Source organism: Myotis yumanensis, unplaced genomic scaffold (genome assembly GCF_028538775.1).
Source record: "Myotis yumanensis isolate MYYU_CA2020_CCGP unplaced genomic scaffold, mMyoYum1.0.hap1 SCAF_4, whole genome shotgun sequence".
NCBI lineage: Eukaryota > Metazoa > Chordata > Mammalia > Chiroptera > Vespertilionidae > Myotis > Myotis yumanensis.
The window spans coordinates 12,796,207-12,822,093 of NW_027223755.1; the positions used below are offsets into that span (position 1 = coordinate 12,796,207).

Sequence of the window (25,887 nt, forward strand, 5' to 3'; positions counted from 1 at the left end):
TCCAGCTGAGCCACACTGGCCAGGGCTGCTCCACATATTTATTTTTATTATAATTTGAGTTTTTCAGTTTCAAGGACAAATAATAATTTTAACAGTTATAGCTACAGTAGAAGCAGCTGACATGTATATATACATATGTGCTGTTTTAAAATATACCTGTCTTAAAAACAACTGTTTTGTAATGGTGGGACAGCTTGTTAAATAGGCTGTTGTGCATTGTGGGATATATATGATTATGTTCGCATTGTGGGATATATATGATTATGTTCGAGTGCTGAAAGTTCATTTAAATATGTTTTTTGCAATATAGACATTTGAATTCAAATTTATTTTTAAAATGTTTCTTGTGATTATTAGTGTCTGAACTCTAAAAAACGTCTTCACTATAGTTGTTTTCCTGTATCTTAATTTGATACTGCATTGTAATTGAATTTTCTTGGGGAAGACATATTAGATGTGTTTTACTTATTACTGATGTCAGAATTAGAAATGTTATATTTATTAACTATATCAAGATCATTAGAATATTAAGCCTGCAAAAAATTACACTTACATGTGCTAAATCTACGTTTGTGCCAAGCTGCCCTTAGTAATTATTTTTGAGGAGCTGATTTTCACCCAGAAAATTATGAGTTTTCTGGCTGTTTTTTCCTGAGATTTTAGTATAAGATGAACTGTTGTTATCTTGAATTTCTTTGGTTTCCTTAGGTGTTCTTTGGAGTAATTCCATATAATTTTTTTTTTTTTTTTTTTTAACTAGGGACAACTTATTGGCGGATTGTTTACAGGGTTGTTTTGTGGTGACGTGCACATTGTGCGCGTTCATCAGCCTGGTGTGGTTGCGAGAGCAGATTGTCCACGGGGGAGCGCCGATTTGGCTGGATCATGCTGTTCCACCCTTCAATGCTGCTGGACACCACCAAAATGAGGTAACTCCCCACTTCCTCCAATTCTTTTTATTGGGACAGGACATGAGAGTTGTCATCAACCTCTAAGACCCAACCCCTTGACTCCCAAGTCCATCATTGCAAAGCAGAGTAGTGAAAAGGAGCGGGAGAAGATTAAGGGAGATGTGAAAAAAATCAAAAGCATGCTGCTATGACTTGGCCTCAATTTTCTAGCAAGATTGGGAGCAATATTGGGGGTATACTAAAGTGCTCTTTCATTGCTTTTGCTTGGGTCCCCTGCATAATGCTGGAAGTTAAGGTACAGACTTCTTGCACATGCTTCTGACATGCTGGGTAACATTAAGGAAGTTACTTACCCTCTTTGCTCATCAGTTTCTTTGTATGTAAAATGCCTCCTCTTTGCTGCGGCTAGCAGGAACGTTACCAAAAGTAGAAACGTTGTACCACTATAACAATGGTGTGCCATTTTACTTTTTCTTTATGAGAGGATACATGCTTAGATGCAAGAGCATTTGCTAGAATTATTAAGAAGAGAGGACATAAATTATTTTTAGTATTTTGCCTGCTGAGAAATTATGGGGCTGAAAATGTAAAAAATATTAGCTACTTACATATGAAAACAATTCACACTTCATAAAATTTTGTTACGAAAAAATTGAGTGTAAGATACTCAAAGTGTAAATTAATAACTTAATTTTTCATGTAATGACCTACTTTTGTCAGTTTGCAGATTAATTTAGTCAAAGTTGCCACATATTTTTCTCTGCAGAATTGAGTGCAATTTCTCCCTTGAAAACCACACATAAAAAAAATGGGACTATAAAGAAACAACACTGTTCTTACCTAGCTTTAATACTTTTATCATTGTACCTTATATTTTGAAGCATTTGAAGCATTTAATAGGGTTCTTTTTTTAAAAAACTTTTTTATCCTCACAGGATATATTGTTCCATTGATTTTTAGAGAGAGTGGAAGGGAATGAAGAGGGAGAGGATGAAGCGGGGAGGGGAGAGAGAGAGAGAGAAAGAAACATTGATTGGTTGCCTCCCACATGTAGGAACCTGCAACTAAGGTACATGCCCTTGCCCTTGACCTAATCAAATCAGCGACCTTTCCTTCCCAGGGCTGATGCTCTAACCATTGACCAAGTCGGCCAGGGCTAATGTACAGTGGGGCCTTGACTTAACGAATTTAATTCATTCCGTGACGGAGCTCGTAACTCAAATTAAGAAGTGAACGAGTGAGACACGTGATTCTGGGCTGATGTTGTGGCGTTCACTGTGACGTTCGCTGCGCCAACTAGCGGTGGGGTATCTGAAGCTGGCTTGTAACCCGAATTTTAGCTCGAAACTCAAAGCAAAAAATCGGCCGAGAGACGGCTAGTATCTCGAAAAACTCCTTAGTCGGGACACTCGTAAGTCAAGGCCCCACTGTAGTTCTTTTTTAGTCTTTCTTAACTCCAAGGGAGTTGAGTGTTTTAATTAACTGCAGTTATGTCTTTGGTTGGTAGGATGTTGCACTCAGGAAGAGCCAGAGAAAGATTCATGTGGGGACTGATAAAGTATATATGGACAGGCTTACCCACAGGGCAGAAATTAGCTATGTTTTCCTCAAGTGTTCAACTGATAACTGAGAATTAAGTTTTATATCTGTATGTGTATAAACAAATAAATAGATGCATAAATAAATATATTTTTATTCCTGAGGGGTCATTAAAGACTGGAGTCATGTCTTTTAAAGAAGGATTATGTATGGAATGATGTATTCAAGATAGCCATATTGTTAACCCATTATCTATAATGCTTTATGAAATAATCCTTAAATTATACTGAATGAATATATACACTGTGAAGTGAATTTATGTCCTTATATACCAAATTGATCCAAATAAGATACATTTGACTTTGAGAGGTGCGTTTTGAAATTTCAATACTTTGAGCCTCTTTGTTATTTTATTTTAATTTTTTTTAGAAGAAGGAGCTTGATTTGGAAATAGAGCAAAACTGAGGTAAATTAGCTAAATGCCTGCGCTCTTCTGTCATTTTAGGCTCCAGCGGGAGGAAATGGGGCTGAAAATGTTGCTCCTGACCAGCCTGCCAACCCACCAGCTGAGAACGCAGTGGTGGGGGAAAACCCGGATGCCCAGGATGATCAGGCGGAAGAAGAGGAGGAGGAGAACGAGGAGGAAGATGAGGCAGGCGGGGAAGATGCAGCGGATGCCAACAACGGGGCTCAGGGTAATGGCTGCTGATTTGTCCTTATCACCTTTTCTCCACCATGAGTCCATTCCCAACTTGCCTTGGGGGGAGGACTGGAGTTTTCAAAATTTAATGGGTTTAAAATTATATTTTTAACCTGTTTTTACTTTATTTTGGCAAACTTGTATGTATGGATATACATATGCATACTTTTTTTTTTTCTGTGAAACGGCACATTTTGTGTTTTAAAATCCTACTTTACGCAGGACTTTTGTAGGATGGGTAGGAAGAAATTATTTGTAAGTTGGTGTAGATCCTAGTTTTTTTTTTAAGGAATTTGATAAAGATTTATTTATTTTTTGGGGGGAGGCCATTCTTTTGAGTCAGTACTTTTAATATCAAAGAAAAATTCTTGAAGTGTGCACTGTAGACCAGATGCAATCCACAGAAACCAGTTTCTGTTTTTTAAAAAATTTTATTTATTGATTTTAGAGAGAGAGAGAGCAAAGAAGGGACATAGAGGGAGAGGAGGGAGGGAGAGAGGAAGAGAGAGAGAGAGAGAGAGAGAGAGAGAGAGAGAGAAACATTGGTTTGTTCTACTTATTTATGCATTTGTTGATTGCTTCTTGTATTTGCCCTGACTGGGAATCAAACCCACAACCTTGGTTTATCGGGACGATGCTCTAACCAACCTGAGCTAACCAGCCAGGGCTCAATTCCTCCTTTTCTAGCATGTAACTTTGCAATGTAAAATAAGATCGGAGACTGAGCCCTCCAAGTCAGCTGTCAGTAGCTCAGCGCCTCCCTTTCTCTCTTCCCACCCAGAGTTTTCTTGTCAGGTGCTGCATTGCCTCTAGGTCCATTCGACATCGTTAATATTTGAGTGTCTCCTGTGTGCCAGGCACTCAAAACATCAGGGCTCTGCCTTCATGGAGTTTCTGGTCTAGTGAAGAATACCCAAGTGAGCAAATTTATTACACATTGTGATAAACATTGTGTAGGTTGTTCTGAGGATGCTATTGGAGAGAGACTTATTTAAACAAGATGCCCTCGTAGCTCAGAGTAAGGGCTATTTGAGCTATGACCTGAAGGATGAGAAGCGAGTTGTGTAATGGGGCCTTTGCCAGGGAGAGGCGAGTATCTGTTCAAAGACTCTGAGGATGCAGTCTACTGCTTCCCTAGTGCTGGCCACCATTTCTGTCTCAGTCTAATGCAATAGCTCCTAACTGGTCTTCCTTCTTCCATTCTTGCTCCACGTAGTATTTGGATTGCTCTCCTGCCTTTAAAAATATTTTAGTGGTTTTTCCATGATACTGAAGAACAAAATAAAATCTAGACTTCACATTCCTTTTGTATGATCTGATCCCTCTCTGCCTTTCATACTATATCTTCCACCGCCTCCTCATCCAGAGAATTCTAGTCATCTGGCTTCCTTACTCTCCTCACTTCCTCTGGAGTTATTCCTGCTTCAGAACTGTTGAATTCCTTTCTATCACATGACCCTCTTTCTTTTCTTTCTAGTACTTTCCACATACTAGCACCACCTTATTTATTTTATGTTGTATTTATGTATATGGGTTCTTATTTATTGCCTAATAAGTAAATACTCATATGGAAAAATTTTAAATGTGGTTTAGCTTCTCAACAGTAGTTTACAAAACACCAAATTAAAATGGTGCATTTTATTATTTATAATTCAAGTTACTTCAGTAAATCTTTGAACTGCAATTTTATTTCTAGATGACATGAACTGGAATGCTTTAGAATGGGACAGAGCTGCAGAAGAGCTTACATGGGAAAGAGTGAGTAAGACTTCTATCAAACATCAGTGTTTTAATTCTGTAGTTATGTTTGATTTAAAACTTTAATAGATCTTTAATATCTAGAGAAAATTAAGTGATGTTTTGTTTGTACTGAAAATGATAACTGTTTTTCTGTCTTATGGTTTTTAAAACAACCCTTGCTCTACTTAGGGAATGTTTAGTCTGAAATTGTGGACTTTCAAAAAATGAAGTAACAATTTAAAATTTAAGTATTATTCTGGTGCTTCAGTTGACAATATAGTTGTATCATGAAGTCTTGACTGACTCCTTAGCTAATGTAAGGATGAAACCCAAGATGGATTTTTTTTTTACTTCAAAACCATGATTTGGAATAAAAGGAAACCCAAAATACAAAACTCCCATAAACAGGAGTTTTTTATTCTCTGAAAATGATAGGCTCTATCGGAAAGTAGTGGGTATGGATTATGTGTAAAGATATTGAAAGGGCCCTTGCTGGTTTGGTTCAGTGGATAGAGTGTCAGCTTGCGGACTGAAGGGTCCCGGGTTCGATACCAGTCAAGGGCACATGCCTGGGTTGTGGGCTTGATCTCCAGTAGGGGACATGTGGGAGGCAGCCGATCAATGACTCTATCTCATCATTGATGTTTCTAGCTCTCTTCCCCTCTCCCTTCCTCTCTGAAATCAATAAAAAAAAAAAAAGATATTGAAAGGAAAATGAGCCTTTTTAATAAATAGAATTAAAAAAACCTTTTTATCTTGAATTAATACCTATTATTATTCATTTTAGATGCTAGGACTTGATGGATCACTAGTTTTTCTAGTAAGTAAAGTTAACATTTTTTTTCAAACAAAATTATCTTTATTCATAACTCTAACATTTTTTAAATAATAGAATTGTGACTTAATTATTTGTCTCAGTGATTCATTGAGGTAGTAATACTGAGGGTTGCACCAGGTGGTAATTCACAGATTAGTGAGAATATGATGTTACCAAGCTTCTATTCAGAGTTTGATCACAACCAGTATAGAACAGCGGTTCTCAACCTGTGGGTCGTGACCCCTTTGGGGGTCGAACGACCCTTTCACAGGGGTCACCTAAGACCATTGGAAAACACATATATAATTACATACTGTTTTTGTGATTAATCACTATGCTTTAATTATGTTCAATTTGTAACAATGAAAATACATCCTGCATATCAGATATTTGCATTATGATTCATAACTAGCAAAATTACAGTTATGAAGTAGCAACAAAAATAATTTTATGGTTGGGGGTCACCACAACATGAGGAACTGTATTAGGAAGGTTGAGAACCACTGGTATAGAAGGTATTATTTGACTACATACTCATTTATCTCTCTTACCTCATAAGTCCCTCATAGATGAGTCCCAGAAGTTAGGCAGTGTTGTTGACAAAAGTGCATTCTAATTATTGGAAAAAATAATTTATAGGATGACTTCATTCATGGAAAGATATTTTTAGTATCTACCATGTGCCAACCATTGTAATAGTTACTGTGAGGTTTAGAGATGAATGAAATAGGATCCTTGTTCTCAAAGATGTTTTATAGTTAGTAGAAATTCACATGTGAATAAGAAACTTTAGAGGTACTACATGGTAAAGACTCAGTTACAGAAGGTGTTCATCAGAGGTACAGAAGAGGCCTTGGTTAGGTGTTTCTTATTGGAGTTTGTCAGCAGGGAATTTTTAAATAAGATAATTTAGAGGTTGAGGCACAGAAGATATAGGGAATAAGGACAGTTTGGGAGCCCTAAAGGCAGAAAAGCTGAAAAAATTCAAGTGATATAAGCTGACATGGTGAATAGGAATGTAGCAGTCATCTCTTAGACAAACTAATCACCCTTTATGCCCCTTGGGTTGTAGCAGATTGGGATATTCTTTCCTGATGGGAATGTCTTTCTAAGAAAAAAATCGGAAAGTGTTGGCCCGTTTTGGAAGGATCATTTAACTTGATGGGGGAGGAGGTGATGGGCCTAGACAAATGGGCTTGGTCTTTCTAGTGTCAGCAAGGAGTGTAACTAAAGTAGAGGTGTCTGGCTGGAAATGATAGCAGTCATCTTGGAGATGATAATACATAACTGCAGAAGTGGATCATTGGCCAAATGAGAATGAGTATTCTGAGGCATGAGCAAAGAAAGACAGACACCATAGGGAGAAAAAGGACCAGAGAAGATAAAGTGACCTTACAGAAGTCTTGAGAACAAAATGGACATTGAAAGAAGCACTGTATTTTTTCCATTAATATGTTGTTGAGAATTAATGTGGTTTTCTAATTTTTCTCCATTTGGAATTTTTCAGTGTCATTTGATTTAATGCAGCCTGGAAGTTATTTATGAGAATCTGTGTAGTTAGTAGTGAATTATTAATTTCTGAAGAGGAAATGTTTATAGAGTAACTTCTTTGATTTTTTTTTCTACATGTAACATAATGAACTTGAGTTTTATTAGATTTATGAGCTATCTAATGAGAAATTTAAAGTTGTACATAATTTTTAGAATGAAATCTCAACTATAGAGTGAACATTTCAGTCTTCTAATTGAATAAGTGGAGTAGTCTTTATATATCAAGTAGGAATTGAACATGTTTTATTAATGTTCTTTTCCTTTAGGAACATGTCTTCTGGGTGGTGTCTTTAAACACACTGTTCATTCTTGTTTTTGGTAAGTGGTGTTTATGCTTTTGTTTATTGTATTATGGTAGTTTAGTTTTCTAGGAGCCTTCTTATTTAGGTTTTTGTTTTATTTTTAAACAGGAATATATAAAATCATTTTAGATAGTAATCTGTATAGGAATCCTGTATAGATACCTTCTTTCCTAAGCAATAGTGACTTCAATAACCTGTAGTTGCCTACTATCTCTGCTTCAGTTGGGCCTTTCTGTCTCTTTGTAGAAGTTAATTTTACTAGTAGACTGACTTGAGAATATACAATATTCTACCTCTGGAATTAACTTTTTGCTAATTATCTGCGTGAGCTTCCCTATGGCAGAAGATCTTATTGCCATTTGTCAAGGCTTTATCAGAGACCCTGCTTGGGAGTTGTCATCGGAGATGGATGTAGGCTTGAGGGAAGACAGTGACCCTTTCCCAAGTGTGAATTCCCCTGAGAACCAGATTCTGGTAAATGCAAAATTACTTTCAAGACACTATCACAACTACAGCTGTGAGGGTTCTGTGGCAACACAGACAAATCCCTGCCATTGGGTGTAATTAGAGAAAGAAAGGCAGGGCTGAGGAAGTGCAGTTGACAGATTTTTCTGCTTTGGGAAAGATAAGGTAAATTGAATCAAGTTAACCAACACCTTAGAATTCAATTCCTGCATCTCTCAAGGGAGAGAAAGTAGAGTTTGATAAAATCAGGTTATTGCTGGGCTGGGCTATGATTTGTGTCTTGTAGAGAGACCTTAGAGCAGCGGTCGCCAACTGGTGGTCGTTGGACCACTGTTGGTCCGTGAGGTCTGAAAGGTTGGCAACCACTGCCTTAGAGTACAGATCTCTCCATAGGGGTGATCTTTGAGAAATTCATTCCTTTAATGCATGTGAGTTACCCTTTAGTTCTACTGAGGAGGGAGGGTTACATTGAATTCCAAGTTATTTCCTTTGTGTTGTGGACCACTTTGTGACCTAGAAAGCAGTTCTCTTCAATAGGAAGGAAGCCATGTGGTCAAAAAGACACTGAGCATGGCCCTGGTCAGTGTGGCTCAGTTGGTTGGATGTCATCTTGTACACCAAAAGGTCACCGGTTTGATTCCTGGTCAGGGCACATGCCCAGGTTGTGGGCCTGATCCCCAGTAGGGGGCGTGCAGAAGGCAGCTGATCAATGATGGATGTTTGGCTCTCACATTGATGTTTCTCTCCCTCTATTTTCTTCTCTTAAAAAAAAAATCAATAAAAAAGACACTGAATATGTATATTGAGGATGAGACAAAATTAATTTCTGAATATTATCAGTAAAGAACAAAAATAAAATTATAGGTAACTTGTTGAAACAAATATCTTGATTAAAAAGATGGCACAAATTAACAGGAAGCTCATTTTTTTGTTGTTTCCCCTTGCATATGAGGGTAAAAAATATGTCTGCAGATTATTCTGCATTTATTTTTTTCTATGTAAAATTATATTCACTTTTTGAGTATAATGAACTCATGGATTTGTATATATTCAGTGTGTTTCCACCAGAATGTGAAACTGTTTTGATCTTAACCAAGTTCTTTTTTTTAAAAAAATTACTTATTTTTTAATTTTCTTTATGGATTTTTTTTTTCCTACTGCAATTTTCCTCTGGCATTTTTTGACTCTTGTCATCGTGTAATTTGCAGAAATAGAACCTTACAGCACTGTTGTCTCTAGTAGAGTGGAGTGATCCTGAGAAACTGACCTTAATTTCAGGATACCTATCTAGTAGTTGCTTCAGAATAGGATAGAAACTGATTGTTACAATTAATGCTCAGGTTAGTATTTACATATACAAATAGAGTTGAAACATGAAAGTTTGCCTTTGTCAGGGACCTTCTTGAGTCAGAGTTGGGTGTGAGAACAAATTAGAACAAATTCTGCATATGTATTTTTTCTTACCATTTAACAATTTCTTGTGCATTATAACATATAATATTAGTAAAATAATGCACATGTCTGCTTTGCAAATAAATTCTAAATAGATCTTAGACCAATAAATACATTTCTACCCCTAGAATACTTGATTAAAACAGTTTGGTGGCCAGATTCCTATAGATTCACTCTAACTTTTGTGTTAATGATTTTGTTCCCCTCCCCCCTTCTCTAATCTATGCTGTTCATTTTTTTAACATAAGTAAAAGATAATTACATTTTATTATTAAGAACAAATTAAAATTTTATTAATATGGCAAGAAAAGCTTGAAGAAAAGAGACTGTAAGAATTGTCACTCTGGCCCTTGCTAATTTGGCTCAGGGAACAGAATGTCAGCTTGCCAACTAAAAAGTCCCAGGTTCAATTCTGCTCAAGGGCACATGCCCAGGTTGCAGGCTCACTCCCCTGTAGGGGGTGTGCAGTTGATGATTCTCATCATTGATGTTTCTCTCTCCCCCTCTCCCGCCCTGTCTGAAATTAATAAAAATATGTGCATGAGGAGGCAGCCAATCGATGTTGATTTTTCTTTCTCACCAATGTTTCTATCTCTCCCTCTCCCTTCTCTCTCTAAAAATTAATAAAAACATTTTAAAATTTTTATTATGAAATACTTGATATTTTCTTATTTAACTATAATGTCATTATCACACCTTAGAGCAGTGATGGCGAACCTTTTGAGCTTGGCATGTCAGCATTTTGAAAAACCCTAACTTAACTCTGGTGCCGTGTCACATATAGAAATTTTTTTATATTTGCAACCATAGTAAAACAAAGACTTATATTTTTGATATTTATTTTATATATTTAAATGCAATTTAACAAAGAAAAATCAACCAAAAAAATGAGTTTGCGTGTCACCTCTGACACATGTATCATAGGTTCGCCATCACTGCCTTAGAGAATCACCAGTACTTAATATTTCTTAGTAATCCAACATATTAAAAGTTTCTAGATTGTTAGTCCTTAAATGTCATTTTATAGTTGGTTTGTTTGAATGAGGATTCAGATAAGGTCTAGACATTACTTTTGGTTATTAATCCTTTTGATCTAGAATAGTCTTCTGCTCAATCCATTTTTTGCCATTGATTTGTTGAAGAGACTTGGATCAGCTGTCCTATGAGTGCCTCATGCTCCCTGATAATGCCTGCTACCTTGTTTCTTTGTCTCCAAAGGCCTGATTAGATTTAGGTTCAATGTGTTTGGGACAAATCCTTCACTGGTTGTGTTTTGCCTAGTAATCCTATATAATAAAGCGGTAATATGCAAATTGACCATCACACCAACACACAAGAGGGCTGCCCCCATGTGGACACAAGATGGCCAGCAGGGGAGGGCAGTTGGAAGGGACCAGGCCAGCAGGGGAGGGCAGTTCGGGGGGACCAGGCCAGCAGGGGAGGGCAGTTGGGGGGGACCAGGCCAGCAGGGGAGGGCCGTTGGGGGGGATCAGGCCAGCAGGGTAGGGTAGTTGGGGGGGACCAGGCCAGCAGGGGAGGGCAGTTGGGGGGACCAAGCCAGCAGGGGAGGGCAGTTGGGGGGGACCAGACCAGCAGGGGAGGGCAGTTGGGGGGATCAGGCCATCAGGGGAGGGCAGTTGTGGGCGATCAGGCCAGGAGGGGAGGACAGAGGGAAGGGACCAGGCCAGCTGGGGAGGGCAGTTTGGGGGGAACAGGCCAGCAGGGGAGGGCAGTTTGGGGGGAACAGGCCTGCAGAGGAGGGCAGTTGGGGGGGATCAGGCCAGCAAGGTAGGGTAGTTAAGGGCAATTGGGCTGGTAGGGGAGCAGTTAGGCGTTGATCAGGCTGGCAGGGGAGTGGATAGGGGGTGATCAGGCTGGCAGGCAGAAGTGGTTAGGGACAATCAGGCCAGGCAGGCAGGAGAGCGGTTGGGAGCCAGCAATCCTGGATTGTGAGAGGGATGTCCGACTGCCCGGTGGGATCGGGCCTAAACAGGCAGTCAGACATTTCTCAAGGTTTCCCAGATTGGAGAGGGTGCGGGCTTGGCTGAGGGACTCCCGCCCCCCCCCCCCCCCCCCCAATGCATGAATTTCATACACCGGGCCTCTAGTACGACATATCAGAAAATGGATGGTGTCTGGTTCTCCACCTTTCCAATTTGTTCAGATGATAGCATCTTGAGGGGGTGGTATTTTAGTATCATACAAATATCTAGCATTTCATCAGCATTTCACCTAATGATTTCATTATCCCTTGATGATACTTGCCTGAAATAATTTATTAGTCATTACAAAATGATTCTTTTCAAATTGTCTTTTGTTACATTTATTGGCTGGTGTTTCTATAAAGTAGAACTTATTATCAGCTAGAACTCTTTAGTTAACCTGAACTTGTTAGTTCAGAAGCGGCAGGACAGATGTGCAGGTCTTTTCCTTTATCAGTTTTCAGGGTAAGGAATTGGTGAGCCCACTATTTCCATTGGTGATAAAAGTGTTTTCTGTGATGTTGCTTTTTTTCCTTTTATTTTTGATTTTGGCCTACCACTTTTTGAGTATAATGAACTCATGGATTTGTATATATTCAGTGTGTTTCCACCAGTTTGGGTCATTATTCTTTTTGATGCTCATATTTTCCCTTTTTTTATAAATTCATTCTGTACAGTTTTGGAGGTCAGAATTTATTATTAATTTATTTTTAATCATCACTCAGGGGTATTTTTCCATTGATTTTAGAGAGAGTGGAAGAGAGAGGTAAAGACAGAGAGAAATATTGATGTGAGAGAAACACATCAATTGGTTGCCTCCTGCATGCAGCCCCTGGGCCTGGGCCAGGGCCAGGGAGGAGCCTGTAACCGAGGTATGTGCCCTTGACTGGAATCGTACCCGGGACTTTTAGGTCTGCAGGCTGACGCTCTATATGCACTGAGTCAAACCTGCCAAGGTGGTACTCATATCTTTTCATTGGCCCATGAGACCCTCTTCACAGTGGTTCTCAGGTCCTTTTGCCATTAGTCTATTAGACCTTGATTACTTTGTTGTTGTCTGGTTACAGAGAATGTCCCAAGAAATACATTTTTGGCCTCAGTTCTGGTATGTTCCATTACTTTAAAAATCCCTGGTTCCTTTCATTGGGAGACGGTACTAGGAGTGCTCATTGTTTTAATTTGACGTTTTCATTGAGTTTTTTCTTCCCTTTTAGCATTTTGCCCTTACCACATTGGTCATTTCTCCCTTGTTGGTTTGGGATTTGAAGAACATGTGAGTATAATACTTTTACAAACTTACTTTTATTGATCTCCCCCCTAAATTTGATATTTGTTGAGTAATTAATAATGTTGTAGAGTTACTTCATTTCTCAATCTGCCTTATACAAAAGAATAGTTATCCAACACCAGCTTGTTCTTTTCTTTTGAAACTGATAGTGAGTGGTGTAAGACACAGTAGGTTATCTTGCCAGCTAAGAAGATATGCTCTGAAATCCCAGGATGCACTGTGTTCTCTCCTGTTGGGTGGGCCAGTGGCATACTATGGGAAAATGTTTTTGCAGGCTGATTTATGATTCGTTTTAATGAACCTTGCACCCTTTTCTTCCTTTTCACCAGATGCTCCCTGGTGCATTTAGAAAAGTAACAATATGTCAATCGATTAAAAAATGATTAGTCGATCTTGGAATGGTGTGCTGTAGAGTTTTTTAAAGAATTTGCTTCAGTTTTGACATTTTATAATTGTCAGAGGACAGATACATTTGGATGGACAGCTACTACTGTTTTGGGGGGCAGAAAGATTTAGTTTTTTAAGGAAGAGCTGACAGATCTGGATAATCTATTCAGTTTGTGTATGTGAATCCTAGAGAGCACATTTTGAAGGGTTCTGAAAGGCCAAAGAGATGTGTTTGCTTGTTTGTTTGTTTTTTTTAAGTTTATTTTTATTGTTGAAAGTATTACAGATGTCCCTTCCCCCTCCCCCCTTGACCCTTTCCATTCCTCCCCCATGGCTACCTCCCTCCCCCCAGGCCTTCACCTCACTATTGTCTATGTCCATGGGTTATGCATATATACATATAAGTTCTTTGGTTAATCTCCACCCCCCAACCCCCCACCACCCGCCTTCCCTCTGAGATTTGTCAGTCTGTACCATGCTTCTATATCTCTGGATCTATTTTGTTCATCAATAGAGATGTGTTTCAGTATTTGATACAGCTCTCCAAATTTTCAATAGTTGAATGTAAGAACTTGAAAAGTTAGGATAAATTCTTTGATAAATTTTGACTTTCCAAACTATCACCGCTTGCTCTCTGGAACTCAGCAATAAAAATAATGGGCAATATTTGTCATTATTTAAAACTCTTGCTCTGTATGTTGAGAATGAGACAGGTTTGGAGAGCAGTCACTTCTAGGGGTAGGAAATGAGGTGGCTGGGATGCACTGGACAGGTGGGCAGCTTGTGCTCAGCCTTTGGCAAGTCTACTTCAGAATGGAGTAGAGTGCAGACTATTGCATTACAACTTTTTCCTTATTTTTGTAAAATTTAGTTCACTCTATTTTATTTTGTCTGCTGGAATAAAGTTATTCTTTAATTTTTCCTCATCCTTTCATAATATATAACATTCAGTGGGAGAATCTGGTTTAAAGATGTCATCCAAAGGGGATTTTATGGTTTTCTAGTTGTAAATTGCCTATTTCCAGTTCACTTACAGTCTATTTCAATTATTTAATACATTGTTAAACTGGGGTGGAGGCCATGTGGTACAATTAAAGTTTATTTATTTTTTTCTTATTTCTAGGTCCAAGCATCTCATTTTGAAGGCCTAATCACAACCATAGTTGGGTATATACTTTTAGCAATAACACTGATAGTTTGTCATGTATCCTTTAATGAACCAACTTGGGTGTATAATATATTCATACCAAAGAGATGTTCCTGTTACTGACAAAGCTATTTCTCTCCCCTTGTCCTCTTAGTAAAAGTTGTAGGCATTTGTATTGAGGATAAGGGCAGACAAAATGTGAAATAAATTCGTCTGCCAAATAGTATTAAGTGTTGCCTAAATTATTATGAGTTTTATTGCACCTTGAAATGCTCAGTTTTTCCTTGACTAGATGCTATAGGGCTTGGCGACTCTTGTTAAATTTCATAGGTCTCGTCGTTTGCTGGGAGTCTGCTATATTGTTGTTAAGGTAATTCTTGTTATAAATTAAAAGTGGAAATGATTTCTCCCCGTTTGGGTGATATTGATGACATTTATTTTTGCTTAAGGTCTCTTTGCTAGTGGTGGTAGAAATTGGAGTATTCCCTCTCATTTGTGGCTGGTGGCTGGATATCTGTTCCCTGGTGAGTTTATTATTCATTATCATACAACCTAATAATTTGAAGGCTTCAGAAAAGACATCTTTAGAATAGGTTTATTTTAAAGGAAAGTCAGTATTTGATAATAATTTGCTTATTTTTTTCTGAATATATCACTGTGGAGTCTTGATGTTGCTAATTTTTTCCAATTTTTTTGAGGCTTCATGCAGATTTTTGATGTCAGAGTATTTTGATTGGAACCTTTCTAATAATCGGTGAAGAATTTTCTTAGTGGCTTTAGTCTCCTAAATTTTATGATAATGCCAAGACATTATGTGCATAAAAAAAGCAATCTGAGAAGATGGTCTTTGTTACTACCATTTCATAAGTTCAACCCTAACCATTTGTTTTAACTAAGATGCTCATTTTTTTATTATAATCTCTTCTTAAAATATTTATATTTTTTAATTTTTAGATAGAGGAAGGGAGAGGGATAGAAAGATAGAAACATCGATGAGAAAGGAACATCATTGATTGGCTGCCTCCTGCACACTGCCTACTGGGGATTGAGCTTGCAATTTGGGCATATGTCCTGACCACTGGGAATCGAACCATGACCTCCTGGTTCATGGGTCAACCACTGAGCCATACCAGCCGGGTGTTTATTACAATCTTTAATGGCTGTCAGTGATAATCAGTTTTTTACTTTTCAAAAATATTTTATATTATATGTGGAAAAGCTATCTTTGATTCTGAGATAACATTTTCTCTCATACTTTTCTATTAAAATTTGTCATGTATGAATATCTATAACCAAGAAGGTTTTATGTTAACCTAAAATGGTTCTTTTTACTTACTAATTGATTTATTAGTCTTGCTGCTTATATTTAAAAGTTTAAAGTGTCATACATCTTTGAAATAGTATTTAACCTTATATCATTTATATTTCTATGACACCATGAAATGGTATTAAGAGAACTATAGTCCTGGAACATCATAACCTATATGCATAGTGATTTTTATTCACTTCCTAGAAGATGGAGATACTAATTTGGCAAATATAGGTGCTACAACTCTTACTTACCTGTTCTCTTTTGATTTAGGAAATGTTTGATGCTACTCTGAAAGATCGAGAACTGAGCTTTCAATCAGCTCCAGGCACTACCATGTTTCTGCACTGGCTAGTGGGAATGGTATACGTGTTCTACTTTGCTTCCTTCATTCTTTTACTGAGAGAGGTAAGTTCTACAGGGAGGTGCTGATGCTGTATACCCATGAAAAGGACTTTTGTTTAACCACAGTTGTGCCTCAAAGGTTATTATGATTTCCTAACTAAATAATTTTCTCTATTTTAATATAAAAGGAAGAAACTGATAGTAATTGCTCTAGACTGTTTTCAGTCATTTGCTTTAAAAATTGATGTTTTAGTATTTCTGTCTATAATTAGTTTTGAGTGTGAAAGGTAAGTAGACTGAGGGGAAAAAAATTAAATAAGAGCACTTATTTTACATGTAGCCATCCTCTAATACAAATCCTTGGACTTTTATATGATCTGTGCCTATCTTGGACTTGATTCAAGGAAATGTAATGCTGGAAATACCTAAAGGTTATGATCTTGCAGAATTAAATATGTAAAATGGTCTTGAAGTAGGCACCTTAAGTGTAGAATTAGAGTGAGGGTCCTTTATTAATCCAGTTCACTTGCCAAATGGGTACCTTACTAATCCTATTTTTGGAATATAGTCTTTACAATTTGAAGACAATGGCAGTGGGGTCAGTATTTGATTAATATACATCTCATGCTCCATCATTCTGGTGCAATAGGAAGTATAAAACAGATACTTGTACTTGCCACTGCATCCTTTCCCTCAGTATTACTGCATAGTCACTCTGTGTTAGTTTGCTATTTGCTGGTGTATTAATAAGTGAGAAACAAAGACATGATCCCCATTCTCCTTTTGCATCCTGGGAAGGAATACAATCGTTGAACAAGTCAGCTTAGTCTGGTGATGGCGATGTGCACCACTGAAGGACCAGGCCAACTAATCCAGTTTTAATGGAATCCAAAAGCACAGAGGCTTAATGCTATTCTTGTACTTTGCTGTTTGAGTGTTTTGAGGAGTTAGGGAGAGGATTGGAGGTCAACATGTTCTCCTGAGTCATATAGTGTTAAGTTCAATAAATTCTTCTCAGGAAGGGTAAGACTGAAATTAGATCTTCTACTTAGGACATTTATAAATTACAACCTAATTCTTTCTTTAAAAAAAAATATATATTTCATTGATTTTTTTACAGAGAGGAAGGGAGAGGGATAGAGAGTTAGAAACATCAATGAGAGAGAAACATTGATCAGCTGCCTCCTGCACACCTCCTACTGGGGATGTGCCCGCAACCAAGGTATATGCCTTGACTGGAATCGAACCTGGGACCCTTCAGTCTGCAGGCCGACGCTCTATCCACTGAGCCAAACCGGTTAGGGCACAGCCTAATTCTTTCACCAGATGATACAATATAGTGACAATTTTCATTTTTAAAAAATTTGATTTGAGAGAGAGGGATAGAGAGAAACATCAATTTATTGTTCCACTTATTTATGCATTCATTGGTTGATTCTTGTATGTGCCCTGACCGGGGATTGAACCTGAAACTTGGTGTATTGGGGCGACGTTCTAACCAATTGAGCTACTTACTTAACCAGGACCAACAATTTTCAAAACAATATTTCTCATTTAAGAGATCTAGATATGACAAACTGTCCATTAATACATTTATTTATCATTAATTGATTAAAAGCATCAAAGGATATCAGTCACAGGATAGTTTTCATAAAGATTTTGATTTAGGAACTTATTTTCCCAGGAAAGCCATATATGAATTTTCTGGGACCCATTTTTTTCACAAACTTATTTTTCTGTTAATGTTTTAGCTCATATGCAGAGCCCAGAAGACATTAGTAAGTATTTATAGCATTTAAAATATATTTGTAGGTACTTCGACCTGGTGTCTTGTGGTTTCTAAGGAATTTGAATGATCCAGATTTTAATCCAGTACAAGAAATGATCCATTTGCCCATTTATAGGCATCTCCGAAGATTTATTTTGTCAGTGGTAAGTATACCTTTATATTGTTTTTGAAGTAAAGTGTACTACCCTTTAGATTTTGGTCAAGGGTACTGGTACAGTAGATTGAGTAACTTACGTTTAAGCCTGTGGAACTTAGTTGTTAAGTAGGAGTTTTATTGGTTACTTTGACAAAGTAAATAACATGTCTACTAAAACAAAAATGCCTTCTATTACTTTAGCAGTATAGTTGATTGCCAAATTATGAGTTTCTGAACTACAATTAATTTGCATTAAATCAATGGAGACTTGTTTATAGCTTCTAAATTAAACTCTTAACAGAGGATCTCATAGTTTCTTCCCCACCTAGAAGAAGAAATTACCTAGTTAAATCTAAATTTTTCCAAAATAAAATTCTAATAGTAATATTGTGCTCTTTGGAAACTTTTGTAGCCATTAATATGGGTCATGTCTTATAATGATTACAGGTGATTTATTATTCCAATCCTTCATTGTCAGGTTCCAGCTCTCCTTACATACCATGCAGTGATTATCCTTTGTGGCTCTTGTTTCAGTCCTTGTGTCCTAGAGAGAGAAGAGGAATAGCCATCTCAGGAGTGCATTCTTTATATAGAATGACCTAAGTATAGTGTGTTGAGTGAGAACACTCTGGGCCCTGGGTGGTGTAGTCTTGGGCTGCATATTGGTTGAATATGTTCAGAAGTCAGCCTGTGTCTCACGGGAGTGGTTTTAAATGGTGTCATGCCCTTTTTCTTACTGCAGATTGTCTTTGGCTCCATTGTCCTTCTGATGCTTTGGCTTCCTATACGTATAATTAAGAGTCTGCTGCCTAATTTTCTGCCATACAATGTCATGCTCTACAGGTAAGTTTTTGAAATTCAGAAGCTTTTCTAATTTAGCTCTGTTGGGGATTTGATATTAAGAGTACATACATTTAAAACATATATTTCTTACCGGAGCATTACTAAGGTAATTACAAAGAGCCATTTTTCTGCATGTGGAGTTTGCCTTTGTTCAACATTTAAATGTTTGCCATATCTAAGGAGAGTGGGTTAGTAGCATTATCTTTGTATAAAAAGCATTTCATAAGGAATGTAGCCATAGTTGCACATTTAATTATGGATTAAAAATAGGATGTAAAGCTTATAGATGGAAAATCTTCAATTTATAAACTGAAGTCACCTGGAAACCTAGTCTCTCATTCCTCCTACATTGTTTACATTACCCCTTCAGTCACCTAAAGCAGAAATCTGCCTGGCAAATTTTATTTCTTTCTCAGTTTTGCTTTTAATTACCCTTTAAATCTTGTCATTTCTAATTCTTTAAGATCTTATCTATCCCAACTCCATTTACCACTTACTACTTTAGTTTAGACCTTCCTCTTGTTCTCCATTTCTAATCCACTAGAGGCCCAGTGCATGAATTCATGCACATTGAAAGGAAATTAATCAGAGGAAATATTTTAGAGGCAGAGGAGGGATTGCGGGAGATTGGCTTCAGGGCATGTCTGGCCTGTCTCCCCAGTCCCGATTGGGCCAGTTGCGGGGACTGAGGGAGGGCTCCAGGGCGTGTCCGGCCCAGTCCCGATCAGCCAGACCCCACTGGCAAGCTAACCTACCAGTTGGAGCGTCTGCCTCTGGTGGTCAGTGTGTGTTATAGTGACTGGTTGAATGGTCGAACGAATGGTTGGACACAGCATATTAGGCTTTTATTAATAGGATTCTTAACACCACTCCTCCCTTCCTCTATAATTTACATGACAATATCCTGGTTGGGATGATGTAGGGGAGCCAAGGCATTCAAGAAGGTGTGTTTAGCCCTGGCTGGTATGGCTCAGTTGGTTGAGCTAGTCCTATGCACCCATTCAGTACTAAGGTCAGGGCATTTGATACTGAAGTCAGGGCTTGTGCCCAGGATGCATACTCAATCCCCAGTAGGGGGCATGCAGGAGGCAGCTGATCAATGTTTCTCTCTCACATCAATGTTTTTCTCTCTCCCTCTCAAAAAAAAATCAATAAAAATATATTGTAAAAATTTTGTGTTGAGTAATGAGTGGTCAGTCATATAATCTGCTATTAATATAACATGTGAGGTGAGGACTAAGACCTCACCGTCCGATTTAACCACACGAAGGTCATTGGTAGCATTTGTAAGGAAGTTTTGTGGAGTTTGAGGGGAAGCCTTGCTGGCCTCGAGAAAGAATGGAGGAGAGGCGATAGAGACTAGAGTGGGTTCATTCAACTCTTTAAGGAGTTCTACTGTCATCTCTTTAAATGTTTAATATGATATAGTTACAATGGAAAATAGAGCTCACATTATGATTATGGCTCTTTGTAATTACCTTAGTGATGCTCCGGTGAGTGAACTGTCCCTTGAGCTGCTTCTGCTTCAGGTTGTCTTGCCAGCGTTACTTGAACAGGGACACACACGGCAGTGGCTGAAGGGGCTTGTGCGAGCATGGACCGTTACTGCTGGATACTTGCTGTAAGTACAGGCGGATGACTCGTAGGCATATTATATATCGATTAATGACCTTTCTTAAAAAGTACGTTTCATGTCTCACTCAGGAAAAATTAGTTTTAAAAAGAGATAATTTAGTGATATCTGCAGGTATATATAATACTTCTAAAAATTTTTAATGACAAAAAAATTTAAATCATTGTGCATTATTTTATGGAGCATGTATGCATATTCATATTCTCTTACAGAAGTTTGCTGCTGGCCCAGGTTCATTTCATACACAGGGTAAAAAAAAAATTTTTTTTAGTGCATTAAAAACAAATCAACATACCCTTATTTTAAAAGTCTTAACCTGATATGAGCTCTTCTCAGATTTAGGTTTTTGGTCATTTATTTAGTCAGCATTGTTGCATTTATTTTTTTAAAGCTTTATATGTTATGTACTTATTTAAAAGTTGAATCTTTGTGATTGAAACCATTTTTTTCCCCCCAGAAAATATATGGCATTCTGTTGATACCTTAATGTGGCATATGTATTTGGCTATATGTGATCATTTATCTTTTTCTAACTGCCCTATGTTTTGCCCTGAGCCGCCGCCTCCTAACTCATTTTTGCCTTAAATAATCTGGATTGGAGGTTTTAGTTGAGAATACATGTCATGGCATAGACAGTAGCCATCTATAGAGAGGAAAAGAAGTTTTTTTCCTTAAGATGTTCACATAAAGTATCTGTGTATTGTACTTTTATTTTTTTTCCAGTTATGATTTCTTCTCAGATACTGGCTGAAGGAAACAAAATAAATTTAATTTATGGGATATTCTGTATACTAATTAACATGAAATTTGGAAAGGTTTAATTTAAAGTGGGCACCAACATTTAGACCAAATTGAGGTGACAGTACTGTGTACAGATTCTGCTTGTACATTTTCTACCCTAGATAATAATTAGTATTAAGAAAGTAAATCTCGTGTCTGCTATTTACTCTGATCCTAAAGTGAGAATTGTTACTGATGTAATTTTTCCATAGGGATCTTCATTCCTATTTATTGGGAGACCAGGAAGAAAATGAGAACAGTGCAAACCAACAAGTCAACAATAACCAGCATGCTCGAAATAACAACGCTATTCCTGTGGTGGGTGAAGGCCTGCATGCAGCCCACCAAGCCATACTCCAGCAGGGAGGGCCTGTTGGCTTTCAGCCTTATCGCCGGCCTTTAAATTTTCCACTCAGGGTAGGTACTGTACAGACTTAACCAAAAGTCAAGGTGTTTTTAAATTCCTATTGAGAAATTTTGGTGCTGTTATTACTGATATTAGCATGTAGTTATCTGTGTAAACATGTCTTACACTGTCCTGATAAGAACTCATGCTTTAGTCCATTCATTATGTAACATGTTAATGTCAGGTAAGTTTATCAAATTTTAGAGATGGGTATAGAATTGGGATTCCATGTGCTATTGCTTCATGCTGTTTGAAAGTAATTAAGTAAAAGACTCTAGAGCAAATAAGAAATTAACATTATTGATACATTTCAACTATGTATCAGGAACTAAAATGGGTAGTTTAATATTTTTCTCCCATTTAATTCTAGCCTAAATACTTAAAGGCCTGAGTTTACATTTGATGAAACTGAAGACCAGATTGGTTAAGGAAGAGACATTTGGTCTGAGTGAGACATTTCCCCAAAATCACCAAAAGTGTCCTTGACAAGGGTCACCAATGTTGTTAAATCCTATGGTCAGGGGTCTTGGTCCTAATCTCACTTGCTATATTAGTAGCATGTTACATGATTGGTCACTCCTTGTTGGAGTGACCAGGAATAAAAGTACTTTCACAAATAACTTTTTGGGAAGGTGTTCAGGAATCTTTGTTGAAGTGATGCCTGAACTAAGTCTTCAAAGCTAGGAGGCCAGGCAGAGTGAAAGATGGAAAGGAGGAAGGGCATTCTGGGCAGGTGTCAGGACAAGAGGCAGGTGAGACTTGATAGGTTTGAAACTCCAGGAAATTATATGTATCGAGAAGGTGGGGTGTATGTAGGCAAGTGATGAGAGATGAGGGGAAACCCAGAGAGATGAAGGGAAGCCCGAAGAGAGGAGGGGGAGCCCAGAGAGATGAGGGGGGGAGCCGGGAGAGATGGGGGGCGGGGAGCCGGGAGAGATGAGGGAGGGATCCGGGAGAGATGAAGGGAAGCTGGGAGAGATGAGGGGAAGCCGGGAGAGATGAAGGGGAGCCAGGAGAGAGGAGGGGGGGAGCCGGGAGAGATGAGGGGGGGAGCCTGAAGACATGAAGGGGGGAGCTGGAAGAAATGGGGGGCGGGGGAGCCGGGAGAGATGAGAGGGAGCTGGGAGAGATGAGTCTCTTGGAATGACATAAAGTACTTTCTAGCCTAGATCAGAGAGATATATTAATGGGTTTCTGAAGCAGTGAAAGCTGACTAAGCCTCACAGTGTCCTCTTGGGAGTATTCTTACCTGCACGGTTCAGTCTTCCCACCTGAGCTCTGCCTGCTGGGCTTGGGAAGGCTTGTGCCCAGTCTGGTAGAAGGCAGGCAGCAATCATTACCTTTCTGCCCAGGGAGCCATGTGCCATTTTTATCGTCTTAGTACTGGAGCCAGTAGCTGCACATAGCTATTTACATTTAAATTTAATTAAAAGTGAATACAGTTTGTAAAAATGTGGGATGATAGATATGTTAATTATCTCAATGATGGAAGTTCCCTCGCAATGTAATGTATCAAATCATATGGTACACTTTAAATATATTATAATTTCTTAATAAAACATGTTTTTATTGATTTCAGAGATGAAGGGGGGGAGAGAGAGAGAGAGAGAGAGAGAGAGAGAGAGAGAGAAAAGAGACATCAATAATGAGAGAGAATCATTGATTGGCTGCCTCCTACACACCCTGCACTGGGGATGGAGGCTGCGACTGGGCATGTGCCCTGACCGGGAATTGAACTGGGACCTCCTGGTTCATAGGTCAGTGCTCAACCATTGAGCAATGCTGGCTGGGCAATATATTACAATTTTATTTGTCCATTATACCACCATAAAGGTGAAAAAAGAAAAAAAAATACTTTTTTTTGTAGGCAACACACACACACAGTAAATATAATTTAAAATTCCATTACTCATGCATATTGACCCCATGTTAGGTGCTAGGTGGCTACAGGTGCCAGTGGCTCCTTTGTTGGGCAGCACAGTACTGTTAGAAGCTTTCCCTTCATGAATAGTTGTTTCTGAAAATTTGATTTTTAAAAAGTGAATATTTTTACTTTTAATTAATTGTGAGGGAAAATTTAAGCTGATTATATTTTTTATGCTCTCCGATAAAAAAATATATTTACCTGTTACTTGCTGATAATAGCTGATTATGTGAAAATGGACATTTATTTTCCTTTTGGCTGAAATTATAGGTAATTTTATTTAAAATTAAAATTTCCTTTATGTTAAACGGGAGGAACCCTGGAAATACCAATTCAGACCACTTCTTTTTATTGGAGGAATTGTGTTGATTCTTTGAAGGGTGTCATAAAATGCATGTAGCTCATATGAACCATTTATGCACTCTCATGTTTTGCCTTGCAGATATTTTTGTTGATTGTCTTCATGTGCATAACCTTACTGATTGCCAGCCTCATCTGCCTTACTCTTCCAGGTATGAACTTATCCTAGCTCTCTACTAATTTTATTTGTCCACTTGAAAAGGTGCTGTGTTTTAAAAGGGTATATCTTGCTGAGATGTAATCATTCATCAGATATAAAATTATAATAGTTTTCCCTTCATTTCTGATTGAATATGGATATTGATCTATTTAGGGTTCTCCATCTTATCAGACTCCTTTGTATTGGAGCACAGTGGTACAAAGTCAGGATATAATTTGTGATTCATTTTTGGAGGTCAAGTACTTGTAGCCACTCAGTTTTCATGGACTTTGTCTTATTACTGTGGGTTTTTAAAAAGTCAGCTGTGTGACTTAAGTCATTTTCTCAAGCCTTTTGATGTTAATTACGTTTACTCTCATTATGTAGTTATCTTTTCAGTCCACTGCATGCTCTTGATAGAGACCTTTATGAAGCCAGACTGTTAACTTTTTTATCGTCTGGTATTCACAAATGCTCAACTTTAAATTTCAGTTAAACAAAATTTCTTAATCTTATAAGAAGCTGTGGATGCATATAAAGGGTTTGTCATCTTCTCTGGAGGACAAGGGTAAATGGGGTGGGGCCCCAAATCTAGTGACAAAGTGGCAGGAACACTTGCTGCCCCTACCCTCCCAGTTAGTGTTTATAGAGAACCAGAAAATTCCAGATTGTACTGATACTGTGTTAGCCACTTAAATAATCATTAAGTGGAAGATAATTTTGAGCTCTTGTAAAGCATATACATGTATACTGAGTATCTTGATTATAACACTAACTCAATATAATTTTGTAAATCAAATTTGTTTTAGTAAGTACTTGAGTTTTCCCATGAGTGCTAAGGCCATGAAGGAACAACTAGGAAATTTTACTTACACACACACACACACACACACACACACACACACTCTCTCTCTCTCTCTCTCTCTCTCTCTCTCTCTCTCTCATCTGTAGGAATTGTGATTTACCTTAAACTGGTAAAAATAAAGATTTTTCCTTTTCTTTTTTTAAATTATATTTTATTGACTTTTTACAGAGAGTAAGGGAGAGTAATAGAGAGTTAGAAACATCGATGAGAGAGAAACATCTATCAGCTGCCTCCTGCACACCCCCACTACTGGGGATGTGCCCGCAACCAAGGTACATGCCCTTGACTGGAATTGAACCTGGGACCTTTCAGTCCGCAGGCTGGCACTCTATCCACTGAGCCAAACCAGTTAGGGCCATTTTTTTTAATGTATTTATTTTTTAATTCTCACCCAAGGATATTTTCCACTGATTTTTAGAGAGAGAGATGAGAGAGGGAAAGACAGAAATATCAATGTGAGAGAAACACATCGATTGATTGCCTCTTGCATGAGCCCGACTAGGGCCTGGGCAAGGGAGGAGCCTGCAACCTATGTACCTGCTGTTGACTGGAATTAAACCCACAGGCCGACGCTCTGTCCACTGAGCCAAACCATCTAGGGTGAGATTTTTCTTTTTTTACTGTTTCTACATAATAATTTTCCACCTTTAGAACTTTGTTCTTTATGCTCACTACTCATCACAGCTGTTAAAATGACAACGTTTAATTATTGGGTGTAATGTAAACATTGCTGAGAAAACTTAGTTTTTGAACTTTGAACAGATTTACATTTATCATTTTTATGCTTCATTTTCACATTTTTTATCAGATATTAAGAAAAAGTTAACAAGAGGGAAACCTAGTTTTAGTACTTGAATTTGGCAATAAAAGCACTTTTAATTTCATTAAAGATTGTTAACAAAATATTTCCCTGTTAATCCAGTCCCGTCATCTAGTGGAAAGAATGCAGTTTTGTTTAATCGTAGAAATGCTTAGTGTCATAGTACACATTTAAGGTGGTGAGGATGCTATTTCCCCCATAGATTACTTTTCTGTAGCTGCAATTTAATTGATGGTAACTACAACCTAAAACCTAAC

At 37.9% G+C, this 25,887-nt stretch overlaps 1 protein-coding gene across 2 annotated transcripts in view; it reads left to right on the plus strand.

The window, feature by feature from the left end:
• Nucleotides 1–25,887, plus strand: part of MARCHF6 (membrane associated ring-CH-type finger 6) — a 68,647-nt gene that overhangs the window by 25,435 nt on the left and 17,325 nt on the right. For both annotated transcript variants that reach the window (XM_070411892.1, XM_070411893.1), the window contains exons 6-20: nucleotides 761–929; nucleotides 2,956–3,145; nucleotides 4,847–4,908; nucleotides 5,678–5,710; nucleotides 7,525–7,576; nucleotides 12,674–12,732; nucleotides 14,258–14,338; nucleotides 14,583–14,651; nucleotides 14,731–14,805; nucleotides 15,864–15,998; nucleotides 17,748–17,867; nucleotides 18,603–18,703; nucleotides 20,187–20,324; nucleotides 21,329–21,533; nucleotides 23,889–23,958. In XM_070411892.1, the coding sequence (XP_070267993.1) occupies nucleotides 761–929; nucleotides 2,956–3,145; nucleotides 4,847–4,908; nucleotides 5,678–5,710; nucleotides 7,525–7,576; nucleotides 12,674–12,732; nucleotides 14,258–14,338; nucleotides 14,583–14,651; nucleotides 14,731–14,805; nucleotides 15,864–15,998; nucleotides 17,748–17,867; nucleotides 18,603–18,703; nucleotides 20,187–20,324; nucleotides 21,329–21,533; nucleotides 23,889–23,958 (1,559 nt within the window). The remainder of the gene's footprint in view (nucleotides 1–760; nucleotides 930–2,955; nucleotides 3,146–4,846; nucleotides 4,909–5,677; nucleotides 5,711–7,524; nucleotides 7,577–12,673; nucleotides 12,733–14,257; nucleotides 14,339–14,582; nucleotides 14,652–14,730; nucleotides 14,806–15,863; nucleotides 15,999–17,747; nucleotides 17,868–18,602; nucleotides 18,704–20,186; nucleotides 20,325–21,328; nucleotides 21,534–23,888; nucleotides 23,959–25,887) is intronic.